General features: G+C 37.5%; 1 protein-coding gene across 1 annotated transcript in view; it reads right to left on the bottom strand.

The window, feature by feature from the left end:
* htr2cl1 (5-hydroxytryptamine (serotonin) receptor 2C, G protein-coupled-like 1) overlaps positions 1 to 17,259 on the bottom strand; it is a 402,018-nt gene that overhangs the window by 136,835 nt on the left and 247,924 nt on the right. Inside the window, 1 exon segment of the mRNA XM_030162626.1 lies at positions 9,537 to 10,528. Within this exon segment, the coding sequence (XP_030018486.1) occupies positions 9,537 to 9,951 (415 nt within the window). The 5' untranslated portion in view covers positions 9,952 to 10,528.

Raw genomic sequence — 17,259 nt, forward strand, 5'->3', positions numbered from 1 at the left:
TTGTTTGTCTGTCCGTGTGCAAGATAACTCAAAAAGTTATGAATGGATTTGAATGAAAATTTCAGGAAATGTTGATACTGGCATAAGGAACAAATTATTAAATTTTGGTGGTGATCGGGGGTGGGGGGGGGCACTGATCTGCCTTGGCGGACATCTGCGCTCTCTGAGTGCTTTTCCAGTTATTTATGTATTTATTCGCCAGCACAACTAAAAAACACATTGGTAAGAGATTATATGGGTATTTGTATGTGTGTATGTGTACTTGTATATGTTGTAGGTATATGTATAACTTAGAGGTTTTATTTCTGTCTTCAGAGACTCCATACTGAACATGGAAACACTGTTGATTCACTAATAAAATAAAAAATTTAAAAAAAATTAAAAAAAATAAACAATGAAGATTGACAGTTGGAAACACTTTTTTACATTCAGGTAATGATATATTTAGTGGAAAAAAAAAAAATCTTCGAACTTGTCTGTTTTAATATAATAACATTTAACTTTTATGAACATCCACATGATCAGTAAATAATATCGTAAAATACTTGATTTTCAAGGAAAAATGCAGTCTATAATAATAAATAGCTAAAAATCACAGAGAAAAAGTTAGTTGTAGAAAAAAAATTCCATTTGGAAGTCACGACGAAAATAGTTCAAGCTTCATTTCAGATATATTATTATTATTATTATTATTATTATTATTATTATTATTATTATTATTATTATGGCTAAAATTTGCTTAGAGGTCTTATTTCTGTCTTTGTGCATAAGAAATCAATATAAGTGAATCCCCAAAGGAACTTTGTGTTGGTAAATGCAAGTTACGCAAATTGACAGGATTTCAATTCTGTTGCAACATGTTGATGCTCATATGAACTATGTTTTCAGCTCAAAAATGTCCAATTTCATCACAATTAATGCTATATTTTCATGTCACAAATGGCCAAGTTCTATTTTAACTGAATTTACCTGAAAAACAAATATTCTATTCTTTTAGATTCCCCAATTTTTCTTACCAGATTCTATCCTACATATCACATGTTTTATTTTTACAGGTTCAATATGGAGTATGGTGCTGATCCATCCTGCTTATGTTACGCCAATACATACATTAAGAATGTCACACGTCACTTTTTAAATCAACAGTTTTCAAATAACAAGCATTTTTATAAAGAAATAACAATTCTATATTGTTATTTCCTCTTTAGTATGATGATAAACTATACAATAAATAATTCTGATCCTAGTTTTTGCACAGGGATCATTTGTGGAAACGGTGACATGGCTGCCGAGCATCAGTATGATGGGATCTGTAACAACCATGTCACATCCGTCCACTGACACATTTTGTGTTTTTGTGTCAGCTGTTATTGTTTTAGATCCACAATACTAACATTTATGAGTTAGAGGAGAATTAGTAATAGTAAGTATATAAGTTTATTACTAATAAAGTACTGGTACTGACCAGAGCATCATGGGTAATGTCACATCCATCCACCAGCAAAAGTTTTCACATACACGTGCTATTCAAAATCCAATATTTCTGAAAATAGAGCTTCCACTGTCAAATAATATCAGTAGTCTGTGCACAAATGGATTAGCATTATTTCAACACAGTTCTATGCATTTCTTACAACTTTTTTTTTTTGACAAAAATGGCCACTCATTTGACCTTTGACATTTGAAGTAAATTTTAGCCGATAAATGCATGTACGTGTGCATGTGTATATGGATGAATGAGTGTGTGTTTGTGTGTGTATAGATATATAAATATAAAAGAGTACCAGAAAAGGAAGAGGGACATATATATTATTATATACTATTTTAGGAAGGGGGGTGGGGTTAAATAAGTTGCACTTCTTCCCACTCCTTTTCAGGCATGTAAATGGAACTATTGTGCTGATTGTTGATATTTGTATTATTATATACTGTATGTTTTGCTTGTTCGCATATATGTTAAATTTTTTTGCATGTTCGGAAAAAGTCACTAAATCACAAATCATAGTTTCTTCTGAAATGATAAAAGTTTTTCTACCGTTCCTAATATAAACTAGAAGCACTCGGAGAGCGCAGACCTCCACCAAGGCTGATCAGTGGGCCCCCCCGTGGGCCCCCCCACCCCCGATCACCACCAAAATTTAATCATTTGTTCCTTGTGCCAGTATCAACATTTCCTGAAATTTTTATCCAAATTAAAGGCACAGTAGGCCAAAAAGTAAGGGCACCCCCATTTTTTTTATAAATTGAGATAAAATCCGCCTTCTGGATCAGATCCGGATCAGCCTTTGAAATGTGATAGAGGACCCCATTGTCAATTCCTGAGTTAAATTTCATGAGTTTTGGTCAATAATTAAGCGAGATATTGGGAAACGAAAATTTTGGCCCCATTTACCACAATGTTAACGAAAATTTCAAAGTGATCCAGAATCCAGGATTTCTTCCGGATCACCCCCAAAAGTTAATCATTTCTTCCTTATCCCATTTCCAACAAACCCTGAAAATTTCATCAAAATCTGTCCATAACTTTTTGAGTTATGTTGCACACTAACAGACAGACAAACAAACAAACAGACAAACAAACCCTGGCAAAAACATAACCTCCTTGGCGGAGGTAATGAAATTAATTTTTCCAACAAGTACCTCATGAATCTAGTATATTTGGTATTAGTACTTCATATACTATTAGCACAAACAATATGAACTACTTCTACTGTGTATTTTTGGAGTAATACTCCAAAATCCCTTCAATTTTACAAGTGTTTTCATCTGAGATAGTGTAAAACACTAAATTCAATGATGAACTAGAAGCACTCGGAGAGCGCAGACCTCCGCCAAGGCTGATCAGTGGGCCCCCCCGTGGGCCCCCCCTCCCCTGATCACCACCAAAATTTAATCATTTCTTCCTTATCCCATTTCCAACAAACCCTGAAAATTTCATCCAAATCTGTCCATAACTTTTTGAGTTATGTTGCACACTAACGGACAGACAAACAAACAAACAAACAGACAAACAAACAAACAAACCCTGGCAAAAACATAACCTCCTTGGCGGAGGTAATGACAGCTATAAACCGTGAATGTCTTTGGGTCATTGAGTCTGTTCCAGGATGAGGAGTGTAAAGACTTGAAGGAGCTGTTTTTAAGAATTATGTTCCAAGTAATCATAAAATGGCCCTGATATGTCACTAGACATTAAACATAACTGTAACTATAAACATTTCTGTAGTGTAATTTTGCATTGTTTCTTCATTTTTGTTGTGTGCCTCTGTCTATTCTCACTGACTCTGATTCGTCATCTGGTGCCAGTTACTTAGTTAAACATGTCAAACTCCAGGATCTCATCCAAACTCTGTCCACTTCAAATGTATTTTATATTTGTCTATTCATAACCTGCCCAATTCACAGACAGATAGGGTCAGATTTGTTCATTTACTGACAAAATGTTCCATTACTAAAACTAAATTCCCCTCTAGTTGCTAGAAACAATATTTAATTATGCTCTTAGGTGTTGCTACCTTCAGAGAACAGATTAAAACATTAGATTGCATTATGCATATTTTTTTTTTTACTGTGTACATTTCATCTGATGGTTTTGTAGTCATTAATATCAAGTATTATAATATAATTAGTCTCTATCATGCCAGTCTGAGGCGTCCCTGCTGCAAAGCTTTTTGTGACAACAAATCCACCTGAATGTACTTGTCACTGCTTTGGATTCTTATTCTTCCCCAAAACCTTTTTAGCTTGAAACCGTTCTGTTCATTTTCTTTAGCACAATAGGAGTGTGGATGACTCAGCTGTTTTGCTTTCCTATGTTTCTAGTGGTCTCACAATAGACAGTCTTAAGGCTCATTTATGCTCGATATATAGAAATATATATATATATATATATATATATATATATATATATATATATATATAGATAGATAGATAGATAGATAGATAGATAGATAGATAGATAGATAGATAGGTAGATAGATAGATAGATAGGGATGCACCGATACCACTTTTTTCCAGACCGAGTACGAGTATGAGTACTTACATTTGAGTACTTGCCGATACTGAGTACTGATACGAGTACTTAATAATCCCATTCCAGTTCTTAGTTCCTTTTGTAAATGTGCTTTATTGTCGTTGTCATTAGTCTAACTAGACAGAAATGCTGCTACTGACGTTTACTGTGTTGGAATGAGCATTTCTCAATTAATCCACCAGGGGGCGCCGCTCTTAATTAACCATACTGAACAAATAATATGAAGAAGAGTAAAGTTTTTTTGAGAAGAAGAAGAAGAAAGTCAGTAATAACAAACATGGAGACGACAGAGGCAACACTAATGTGATACTAATATTGTAGCGTTTTCACTGGTAAGGTTTAAAAGCTTAGCTTCAGCAGGAAGAGAAAAGAGAAATGAGTGATAAGTTTCGTTTTCACTTCTGCTGGCGGCGGTCCGAACACCCGCTGGTATTCTCATTCTGTTTACACATCCACGAGCACCTGGAAAATGGATGGAATGTACGCAGAGGATGGACAGAACGCTGCGTCTGTATCTGTCTGTGTCTGTAACGTTACTTGCAGTCAGCGTTACTTTTATCACCGTCATTTATTTTGAAAAATCTCCACACTCTTCACACTCCCCACACATTATTCCACCGCCGCATACCTGCTGCACTGAACTGTGAATGTCACACGGCCGTAAGTGGTATCGGTGCATTTGTATCGGATTACTTTAACGAGTACGAATATACACACTGAGTATCGGAGCCAATGCCGATACTCATATCGGTATCGGTGCATCCCTATATATATATATATATATACATAATACCATTACAGTTCTTAGTTACTTTTGAGAATTATCTTTATTGTCGTTGTCATTAGTCTGACTGGAACAAAGTGCTGCTACTGACATTTAATGTGTTGGAATGAGCGTTTCTCAATTAATCCACCAGGGGGCACCGCTCTGAATTAACCATTCTGGACACATACAAGAGTAGAGTTTTTTGAGAAGAAGAAAGTCAGTAATAAAAAATGTGGTGACGACAGAGGTAACACTAATGTGCATACTAATGTTGGTATTGATGAGGGTAGTCGTCATAAATATGTCAGTAGTTTTTCTCGAACTCACACAGTCGCTCTTTGAACAGATCCTCTACCTTCATAGTTCCTGGTGGTGCTGCTTCTCCGTCTGGGTACACAGAGAGTCTTATATATAAGATAAAATGATGATCTTTATATATCCACAGGTTCCCGGAAAACAGACAGAATTACTTATGGAATGTACGCAAATGACGGACAATGCGCTCCATCTATATTCGTCTGTGTCTTTAACGTAACTTTCAGTCACCGTTACTTTTGTCACCATCATTTATTTTGAAAAATCTCCCCACTGCTGACATTACTCCACGACCACGTAACTGCTGCATTATGAGGTGAACATCACGCTGCCATCAAGTGGTATCAGTGTGTTTGTATCAGAGCAGTTTTACAAGTACGAGTAAAAGTACACACACTCGGAATCGAACCGATACCTGATACTGGTATCGGTGCATCCTCAATATATACTAAGAGGCAGTAGAAATGCAACATTGGGTTTTATACTAATATTAATTTGAATTTTTCATAATTTATTGAGCAACATCAATTTGTATCATATTCTGTATCATTCTGTTGGAATAACACCAACCCCATGTGTGCCTATTTTCCCTACGAACGTCTGTTAGCACCAAACCCACATTGGCACGGTATGACAGGATGCCATCCTCTCGTAGTCGATGTCGCACTGTCCTGGAGCTGATAGGCCTTTGGTGACGTCCTATTGTCTCTGCAGCACTACGAGTCGCTGGCAGAAAACGGTCACGCAGGTGCATGACTCGTAGGTGCCCGTCCTGTGCACGGGTAGTAACACGTGGTTGGCCGGGTCGTGGTCTGTCCACCATTGCACAATCTGTGACAGCTTGCGTTTTTCCTCCGGGTTTTTATAGCCTTGGCTAGTTGAGCAATATTCATCAAAAGAACTCATTAAAAATTTTCAAATAATGTCAGATCGAACCACTCCTGAAAAATCAGGGATTGGCACCGTCCACCACGTGATTTTAGTGGCTGAGCTGAAAAATGTGGTTCCATTTTTTTAATACTGACTAGTGATTGCCAACAAATCATGTTTTGTGTACAAAGCAGTTGCATGCAATTTTACTCTATATTGTACTTTGTTGCGTTTGTAATGCCCCTTAGTGTATATATATATATATATATATATATATATATATATATATATATATATATATATATATATATTAGTGCTGGGCAGCAATTAACATTTTTAATCGCAATTAATCGCATGGATTTCTGCGATTAATCGCAATTAATTGCACAGTTATATTGGGGGGGGGGGGGGGGTGCTGGCATCAACAGCATGTATTGCCTTTCAGTGATATTTCACACTCGAAGTACTCCAGTGATAAAAATAATTCCACATGTCAGTGTTTATAAGCAACTGTGTCCTTCTCACCCCCACCATCTGAAGACATTTAAAATGAAAATGTCCATGGAACAGACCACTACTTTTCTCCATGTTTATGTCCACACCAGTTAATTTCCTCTTGTGAGTGATTGACAGGAGTCTTTAGCCCACTAATAAGTACTAATACTAATAAGCCCAATAATATGTGATGTTCAGTTGTTAAAAGCAAGCAAAGGGGGCCCTCTAGTGGTCGGAATAAGTGTCACTAATGTATGTTTTGTCCTTTCGGTGTTACCGTAGTCAGTTCGGACATAAGAATGAACTAACTAATATAATAAAGACAAAATAATTCAATTAGTTATGTCTATTAATGATATGCATATTCACGGAGAATGCATAGATGTAATTATTATAAACTTAAATTGACTGCTGAAACAACAGTCTCATCGTAAATAAGTAAAGGTTAGTTCAAAGGCTGGCATATTAGACCTAAACACAACCAATGAATTTACATAAACTTAGCATGAGCCTGCATAAAGAATTAGCAACCCATGTCCGACTGCTAGCATAAATGAATTAGCTTAAACATGTTAATAACACATTGTAATAAACACATCCAAAATAACGTCATAAACATGTTTCTAACGGCACGTTTGCATATGAAATTATTTAGCAAACAACAGAATGATTGATACATACAGGCGTTGAACTGCAGGAGTTACACAAAGTTTGATTCAGCATTACTTGGAAAGCTCGCTCTTTTCTCCTCTCATCCGGTACGTACACATAGCACCGGCGTGTGGAACGCCAAAATAAAAGCATGAGTTTCGAAATAAGAGTCCGTAGGTATAAATGAACTAAGATTTGCTTGAAAGGCAGAACAATAATAAAACGGCATTAACGTGAGATAAAAAAAAAAAAAAAAAAAAAAAAGTCGGCGTTATTTAATGAATGTGTTAACGCGGTAATAACGCATTAACTTGCCCCGCCCTAATATATATATATATATATATATATATATATATATATATATATATATATATATATATATATATATATATATGTATATATATATATATATATATACAGTACAGGCCAAAAGTTTGGACACACCTTCTCATTCTTTGCATTTTCTTTATTTTCATGACTATTTACATTGTAGATTCTCACTGAAGGCATCAAAACTATGAATGAACACATGTGGAATTATGTACTTAACAAAAAAGTGTGAAATAACTGAAAACATCTCTTATATTCTAGTTTCTTCAAAGTAGCCACCCTTAGCTCTGATGACTGTTTTGCACACTCTTGCCATTCTCTTGATGAGCTTCCAGAGGTAGTCACCTGAAATGGTTTCCTAACAGTCTTGAAGAAGTTCCCACAGATGCTTAGCACTCGTTGGCCCTTTTGCCTTCACTCTGCGGTCCAGCTCACCCCAAACCATCTCGATTGGGTTCAGGTCCGGTGACTGTGGAGGCCAGGTCATCTGGCGCAGCACTCCATCACTCTCCTTCTTGGTCAAATATCCCTCACACAGCCTGGAGGTGTGTTTGGGGTCATTGTCCTGTTGAAACATAAATGATGGTCCAACTAAACGCAAACCGGATGGAATGGCATGTCACTTCAGGATGCTGTGGTAGCCATGCTGATTCAGGTTGCCTTCAATCTTCAATAAATCCCCAACAGCGTCACCAGCAAAGCACCCCCACACCATCACACCTCCCCCTCTATGCTTCACGGTGGGAACCAGGCATGTAGCATCCATCCGTTCACCTTTTCTGCGTCGCACAAAGACACGGCGGTTGGATCCAAAGATCTCAAATTTGGACTCATCAGACCAAAGCACAGATTTCCACTGGTCTAATGTCCATTCCTTGGGTTTCTTGGCCCAAATAAATCTCTTCTGTTTGTTGCCTCTCCTGAGCAATGGTTTCCTAGCAGCTATTTGACCATGAAGGCCTGATTCACGCAGTCTCCTCTTAACAGTTGTTGTAGAGATGTGTCTGCTGCTAGAGCTCTGTGTGGTATTCATCTGGTCTCTAATCTGAGCTGCTGTTAATTTGCGATTTCTGAGGCTGGTGACTCAGATGAACTTATCTTCAGCATCAGAGGTGACTCTTGGTCTTCCTTTCCTGGGGCGGTCCTCATGTGAGCCAGTTTCGTTGGAGCGCTTGATGGTTTTTGCGACTGCACTTGGGGACACATTCAAAGTTTTTGGAATTTTCTAGACTGACTGACCTTCATTTCTTAAAGTAATGATGGCCACTCGTTTGTCTTTACTTAGCTGATTGGTTCTCGCCATAATATGTATTCTAACAGTTGTCCAATAGGGCTGTCAGCTGTGCATCAACCTGACTTCTGCACAACACAACTGATGGTCCCAACCCCATCAATAAGGCAAGAAATTCCACTAAGTAACCCTGACAAGGCACAGCTATGAAGTGAAAACCATTTCAGGTGACTACCTCTGGAAGCTCATCAAGAGAATGCCAAGAGTGTGCAAGGCAGTCATCAGAGCTAAGGGTGGCTACTTTGAAGAAACTAGAATATAAGAGATGTTTTCAGTTATTTCACACTTTTTTGTTAAGTACATAATTCCACATGTGTTCATTCATAGTTTTGATGCCTTCAGTGAGAATCTACAATGTAAATAGTCATGAAAATAAAGAAAATGCGAAGAATGAGAAGGTGTGTCCAAACTTTTGGCCTGTAATGTATGTATATATATATATATATATATATATATATATATACACACACACACACACACACACACATATATATATATATATATATATACACACACACACGTGTCGTCCATTTCTTTTTTTTTTTTTGTCATAAAACAATTCTGTTGGTCAGTTTTCACGTTGGCCTGATGGTTCAAGACATATTTTACCATGAAAAGTGTTGAAAACCGCTTGGGACTACATTTCTTAACTCCATTCATGTATTTAGAACATACATAGTTTCTCCAGTTTCCTGAAAAATAACCATTTTGGACATGAGAGGTTTTCGCCCGTCATTTACTTCAATAGAATATAACACACTAGGTGGCCGATAGACCACACTTACCATAGAGGATGTTGATGAGGGAGATCGGCATGACCAAGATGCCAACGAGCATGTCCGCCACAGCCAGTGACCTCAGGAAGAAGTTGGTTGCATTTTGGAGCTTCTTCTCCAGCGAAACCGCCAGGATCACCAGGATGTTCCCACCAATCGTCAATGCGATGATGACGAGTATGAGCAACGCAGGCCAGTTTTTCTCTTTGATCACACTGCCGCTCAGACCCTCCTGGGTGTAGTTTTCAAGACCTGAACCTTCGCCTGCCGCACCGGCGCCGTTCCTTCCGAGCCCGATCCCCCATACCCGGCTTTGGTTGAGGTCCAAGGTATTGTTGCTTGGCCAAGCCATCCGGCCCCCAACCTCCAGGGATGAGGTGGTGGTACCGAACCCGCCAAGGAGAGCCCTCGCTGGGCCGCCCATCCCAAAGACAGACCCCCACCAGATTTAAGCTGAAACAGGGAGGGCTCCTTTGGATTTCAGTCTTCACCAGCAGAGGGAAGTAAACGGGAAGGACATGGATGTACGAAGCATGGAGTTTTAAAACCGTTTCTTTCGAAGTCACAGGAAATGTCAGGGACAAATGGAAAAAAATGAAATAGCTATAAGTGTTTTGGGTTTCAGTAAAAACTTGCTAGCTCCACACAGTTTTGGATTTGAGTCTTAGGTTTAAGTCGACCATTTCCTGCCAACAAATCATCACTGATGAGTTCTCAAGGTTTATTCTGGGCCAAAACTGTCCCGTATCACTTCCTGGTGTCTAGTCACACCCACCTCCTGCTGGAACTCAGAGTTTTGAATTCTCATATTTGGAGCTGTGGACTGCATTAGTCATTCCCATGGCTGCTGTCTGGCCCACTGTCTGCCACCGTCTGCCAGCAGTTTACCGATGACTGTGAATCAGTTTCAACTGGAAGTCGTCCTGCTGCTGCTGGTGGTTCTCGCCAGTGAACTGGAATCAGCTTCACCTCTTCAGACCAGAGGAAATGATCAGTTCAATCTGTTGAAGAAAACAAGACAAAGACAGAAAACAACTTAATGTCATTTGTATTTCTTCCTTTACATTTCCTTCCTTGCTTTCTTTCTTTCTCCTGTCTTTCCTTTCATCTTCCTTATTTTTTTTCCCTTCTAACATCTTACTCTCCCTCAGGGATTTTGCATCAACACTCAAACATCAGTAGTTCCCATCCAAACATTTCCTGTTCTAGGATCGATGCTAATATTAAAAGATCGATATCTAAACTCAGTCATTTGTGGTAAATGTGAGTTTCATCATCCACAGGGGACACTGCAGAAAGTATGTTCAGCTATCACAACGATCTAGTATAAATAAAAGAGGTTTAATAGGAACCACTTCTCCTCCCATCTGTCATAGTCATATGTGAATTACTGCTCTATAAATGGATCTCGGCTTCACTTTGAGTGTGTGGATGTTGAAACAACAGCAGTTCCTCGCATTCCTGCTGCTTTATTATATTGATTGAAACATACGCCGGTGACACAAATAAATGCAGATTTGAAGAACCAAATGGAATCAATAGATGCCACTCCATGAAGATCTGAGCTGAGACTTTTGGAGTTGAATTTGGAGTCGCCGTGATCACCTCACACCAGTTATTATGTCCAGAATTTCTCCAGCACATGAAAATTTGGAGTTTCTTCAAGTCAGTAAATGTCCATTAAAAGCACATCACACTAGAGTTTTACATCTGTACATTTTAAGTCAGGGGTGTCAAACATGTTCCATAAAGGTTCCAATTCAGTCCTCGAGATGAGAGTACAAAAATTACACTGAAAATATTAACCCTCCAGTATCCCGTCCAGCAAGGCCCTTGCTAAGCACCAAGTGTGCCTTTTTGGCACACTTGTGGAATAATGTCAAAAACATTTTCATAGTTTGTTTTTAATTCGTTTACACTTTTTTCTATTTCATCAACTTGAGCCATAAATAAAAATATCAAATACTCAATAACTGTCACATTTTTTTAACCTTTTAAATGCCATGTTTGTGATGTAAACAAACCATTTTTTTTAAATGCAAAAAACAAAAAAAACAAAACATTTTTTTAATATACTACATAAAAAGTGGGTCACATATTATTTGATTTTTTCATCCTGGCATATGTCAATGATTAACTCCAACACTGGTTAATTTGTATGATTATTTTTGGTGCTAGGTCAAATGTACAAAAATACTAGCATCTGTCACTAAGTGTGCGTAAAATGCACACCTATAAATCAAACTATTAAATAATATATATTGATTTATTTTTCTGCTCTAATTTGATTTTATTTTTGTAAATCAAGGTCAGTCCTAATCATACATATCAAATGGAAGAAATAGTGCGTTTTAGGCACACGTGGGAGACAGATGCTAGTCTTGTAATTTTCTTTTGTTTACAATGTGCACATTTTAGTTGGTGGCCAGAATGTTTAAGATCATGCAAAAAGGAACAACTTTTGAATTCTAACCTTATTTAAATTGTGAAAAAATAATATGAAGTTTTTTTTTTTAAAACGAAATGCAAAGTGTGCCTAAAAGGCGCACCTGAATACCAGAGGGTTAACAGTCAAGAGTGTTAAAATTGTTTAAGCTTAGCTTCCACATACAGACTAATGTGATCTCAAGTAAAATAATAACAACAATAAAACGACTACAAATTTACTCCTTGAAAAATTACGTGAAAAAAATAACATTAGGGCGTCACGGATGGACAGCCCGCTACTTTTTGATTCATAACTTTTGAACCAGACAAGTTTTAGGGCCGTTTCATAGTCAGCGCAAGGGCAGGCAGACACGAACGCATTGTGACGCATCGAGACGCATTGGTCGCAATGATGTGTGCTTGCGTCGCAAAATGTGTTGTCCATTTTTTTGATACGCAACGCAGCGACGCGTCACCGGTGGGGGCAATACACAAGCGATGTAGTTTAATTTAACACGTTATATTACAGAAGAAGAAGATGATTCACTGCAGTCTCCAGCAGAGAGCGAGTCACTGGAGTCAGCAGATCGGAGACAGAGTTTCGGAATTATTGGAAATACCTGTCCCCGTTTAGAATTCGCATAGGCTGAAAAAGAGATTGGAATTTCCCATCCTGACTCCGTCTCTGCTGCCGTTCAGAGGCCGGATATACCGTCGTCTATATGTGGCATGTTTTTTTTTTTTTTTTGTTTTTTTACGCTGCCAATTCAAAATCAACATTGTTCTATACTAGCGGCATTGTACCCGTGGTGCCATTGTACGATAGCGCCCTTCCGTGCTGCAACATCGGGACATCGATTAGACGGACGCCGGACAAACGCTGGACAAACACCGGACAGAACGTGCATTATAGTAGGATTCCAACCCGATGTGTGTTCTTTGTGATCTGAAACTGAACGGTCAAGCAAGATGTTCGCTAATAAAAAGTATGAAAAAAATAAATAAAGGAAGGTCCGCACAACCGGTGAGCTCACCGATTGTGCGGACCTTCCTTTATTTCCTTTACTTCCTTTATTTATTTTTTTCATGGTTAATTTTGGGATCCTGCACACCTCCTATTTTTTGGATGTGCATGTCGTTTACCTCTTTTTTGCTAATAAAAAGCGACACGGGCTCAGTGAGTTCTGGTCCAACGTTACCGATGGCTGTGTTTGTTATTATTCTCCATGAATTGGGTGAGTTGCCACGGTAATCCTACCCTTAAAATGTCCGGTTCATTAAACATCACAATGCACTCTTCTTCAGTAGACATGTCGATCTGAATATCACTCGGTTTGACACCTGGACTGTACCGGACTCAGAGCTGCCCCCTATTGCGCTAGCGATGTATCGCATTTTACGCGTCACCAGGCTAGCTTGCGTTCAATGTATTAACTATGAAAAGAAATGCGTCGCACGCGTCGACTATGTAGGCAGCCTAAGGCAAATATTACACAGAATTGTAAAGGTCTAAATGCGATCTTAAACAAACTAAACGGGCAAAATTTAGTTTCAAATATTTTCAGATGAAAAATATCAAAAAGTACTGCGTCTATTTTTTGGCAAGAATTACAAAGTTCTCAAAAGTGAAGTTCCGTGAAATTAAATTCAGTTTATACCTGAAATCCTCTATTTTACAACCTAATAATTCGTTAGAAGACAAAAATATTTGATCACACCTAAATAGGAAGAGTTTTGACAAATGGCAGCGTCACAAATGGACAACAAAAGTAAATATCAAATTAAACATTTTTTATTTCAATTATCGATAGCATATAATTTTTTTTCCCCAATATTTACAATATATAAATAATATTAACATTATATTCAAATGTATTTTGCTCTAGTAGTAGATGAAAAGGGTCTCTTCTTTTTCTCTCATACATGACTCTATCTTTTCTACTCCATAGCTCTGAAGTGTTTTCCCTCCTTTACAATGACGTCTATATTTATATATTTTTATTTATTTATTTATTTATGTATTTTTCTTTTTTTTCTGGACGGAGAGGAAGGAACTGCAGAAGGAAAGTGTGTATTTCCAGTTCTGTTTCCTGCAGCTTTACGCATCTATAAACACTAGCATCTGTGTTTGTATCAGTGACAACAGACGGTTTTACTGGGAACCCGATCTACAGGCTAATCTGTTTTTATCCTTTTTGTTTTCATTATGTCCTTTTATTTCTGTTACACTGATCTACTCTACTTCACTATTCCTGTTTTACACTCCATCCATCCATCCATCCATCCATCCATCCATCCATCCATCCATCCATCTTTACACTCATCCATCTACCCGTCTGTTCATCCATCCATCCATCCATCCATCCATCCATCCATCCATCCATCCATCCATCCATCCATCTACTCTGCTTCACTACTCCTGCCTTACAAATTCATCCATCCATCCTTATGCTCCATCCATCTACCCATCTGTCCATCCATCCATCCTTACACTCATCCATCTACCCATCTGTTCATCCATCCATCCATCCATCCATTCTTACACTCCATTATTCTACACATCCATCCATCCATCCATCCTTACACTCCATTATTCTACCCATCCATCCAACCATCCATCCATCCATCCATCCATCCATCCTTACACTCCATTATTCTACCCATCCATCCAACCATCCATCCATCCATCCATCTTTACACTCATCCATCTACCCATCTGTTCATCCATCCATCTATCCTTACACTCCATTGTTCTACCCATCCATCCATCCATCCATCCTTACACTCATCCATCTACCCATCTGTTCATCTATCCATCCATCTACTCTGCTTCACTACTCCTGCCTTACACATTCATCCATCCATCCTTATGCTCCATCCATCTACCCATCTGTCCATCCATCCATCCATCCATCCATCCATCCATCCTTACACTCCATTTTTCTACCCATCCATCCATCCATCCATCCATCCATCCATCCTTACACTCATCCATCTACCCATCTGTTCATCCATCCATCCATCCATCCATCCATCCATTCTTACACTCCATTATTCTACACATCCATCCATCCATCCATCCATCCTTACACTCCATTATTCTACCCATCCATCCATCCATCCATCCATCTTTACACTCATCCATCTACCCATCTGTTCATCCATCCATCCATCCATCCATCCATCCTTACACTCCATTATTCTACCCATCCATCCATCCATCCATCCATCCATCCATCCATCCATCCTTACACTCATCCATCCATCCATCCATCCATCCATCCATCCATCCATCCAATTCTTCCTCCTCCTTTCTCCCCCATCCTGACTTAGCGTTAGCGACTCCAGCTGCTGTATTTTACCTAAACTTTAGGAGATAAAAAACAGTCGATGCTTCGATGTTTACAGCGTCATGTTGCAGTGTGTGTGCTGTGTGAACAGGAGGACTGGTCATCCTCTCTATTTACCCTTACCACTCAGGGCTCTTCTTGATTTAGCACCACATAAATGTCTTCAAGGAGAGGTTTCAAACTCAGTGTGTGTATGTGTGTGTGTGTGGGACGGAGTTTGTGTGTGCGCACATATGTCTCGAAGTGTAAGAAACAGAGAGACAGAGCGTGAAAAACTGTGAAAAGCAACGAGACACTCTTTAGAATGTGTGGGCGAATGTTTAAGAATGAAATGTGAATGGGTGTGTGTGCCTCTGTGTGGGTTTCCTTCGCAGTGTGTGATTGTGTGTGTGCGTCCGAATGTGTGTTTTCCGAGATAAAAAAGCCAGCGCATCTCCAGAAGGACTCAGGCCTCCAGCTGAGACGGTTTAGTGGGCGGCGAATTTATGATAATATCAAGCAAAACAGAACGGGCACTTTTGGCTCGCTGGATTTCAATGTATTTCACTCTTAACTGTGAACACTAATAAAACTTGTGCTTTGCATTAATTCAGTCTGTGTGGGCATGGTAAGATTTGCATTGTTGATTACAAACCTGCACTTTCTCAAAGGGAGTTTGTGTGTTTGTGTGCAAATGGCTGTGTATAATTAACTGTCTAGGTGTGTGACTATGTGCAAACACAATAATTCATCAAGATGATTTATTGTATGTGTGTGGGAAGACGCGCTGTGTATGTGTTATTTGCAGGTCCTCGTACCTAAACAACAGTTTAATTTGCTGTTTGCAGGTTCTTTTTCAACGATCCATGTAGGTGCTAAGCGTGTCACCAACCTTTCTGTGGAAAATATTCTTAAAGTGATAAAAGAAAAAAAAAAAAAAAATAGCTCTGAGCTGTAAAAGAAATTAACCCATAAAGACTCAAACCATCTACTGATCTAAACTGTTTAACCCTTTCATGCATGAATTATGGGAACCTTAGTCAAGATTTTCTTCCCCCTTTTTTTTTGGCTTAATTGAAGATTTTTTTTTTTTTTTTTGCCTAATTCAAGATTTCTTTTTTTCACTTAATTGAAGTTTTTTTTTTTTTTTTCCAAGATTTTTTTTGCAAAATTTGAGATTTTGTTTGACTTATTTGAAAAAAAAAAAATATATATATATATATATATATATATATATATATATTTATTTATTTATTTATTTATTTTTTTTATTTTTTTTTTTACATAATTGAAGATTTTTTTTGCTTAATTCAATTTTTTTTTTTCACTTAATTGAAGATTTGTTTTTTGCTTAATTCAAGATTTGTTTTTACTTAATTGAAGTTTTTCTTTTTTTTTTTGCTTAATTCAAGATTTGTTTTTACTTAATTGAAGTTTTTCTTTTTTTTTTGCTTAATTCAAGATTTTTTTTGCAAAATTTGAGATTTTGTTTGACTTACTTGAAGATTGTTTTTACTTAATTGAAGATTTTTTTTTCAGCTCAATTGAACTTTTTTTTTTTTTAACTTAATTGAACTTTTTTTTTTCACTTAATTAAAGATTGTTTTTACTTAATTGAAGATTTTTTTTTGCTTAATTCAAGATTTGATTTTACTTAATTGAAGTTTTTTTTTTTTTTTTTTTGCTTAATTCAAGATTTTTTTTGCAAAATTTGAGATTTTGTTTGACTTATTTGAAGATTTTTTTTTTTACTTAATTGAAGTTTTTTTTTCTGCTCAACAGAACTTTTTTTTTTACTTAATTGAACTTTTTTTTTTTTTTTTACTTAATTGAACCTCATTTTTACTTAATTGAAGTTTTTTTTTTTTTTGTTTAATTCAAGATTTTTTTTTTTAAACAGAATAATTCCTCAAGATGATTTATTGCATGTGTGTGGGAAGACGCGCTGTGTATGTGTTATTTGCAGGTCCTCGTAC

The sequence above is a fragment of the Sphaeramia orbicularis genome, chromosome 18 (assembly GCF_902148855.1).
Source record: "Sphaeramia orbicularis chromosome 18, fSphaOr1.1, whole genome shotgun sequence".
Classification (NCBI taxonomy): Eukaryota; Metazoa; Chordata; class Actinopteri; order Kurtiformes; family Apogonidae; genus Sphaeramia; species Sphaeramia orbicularis.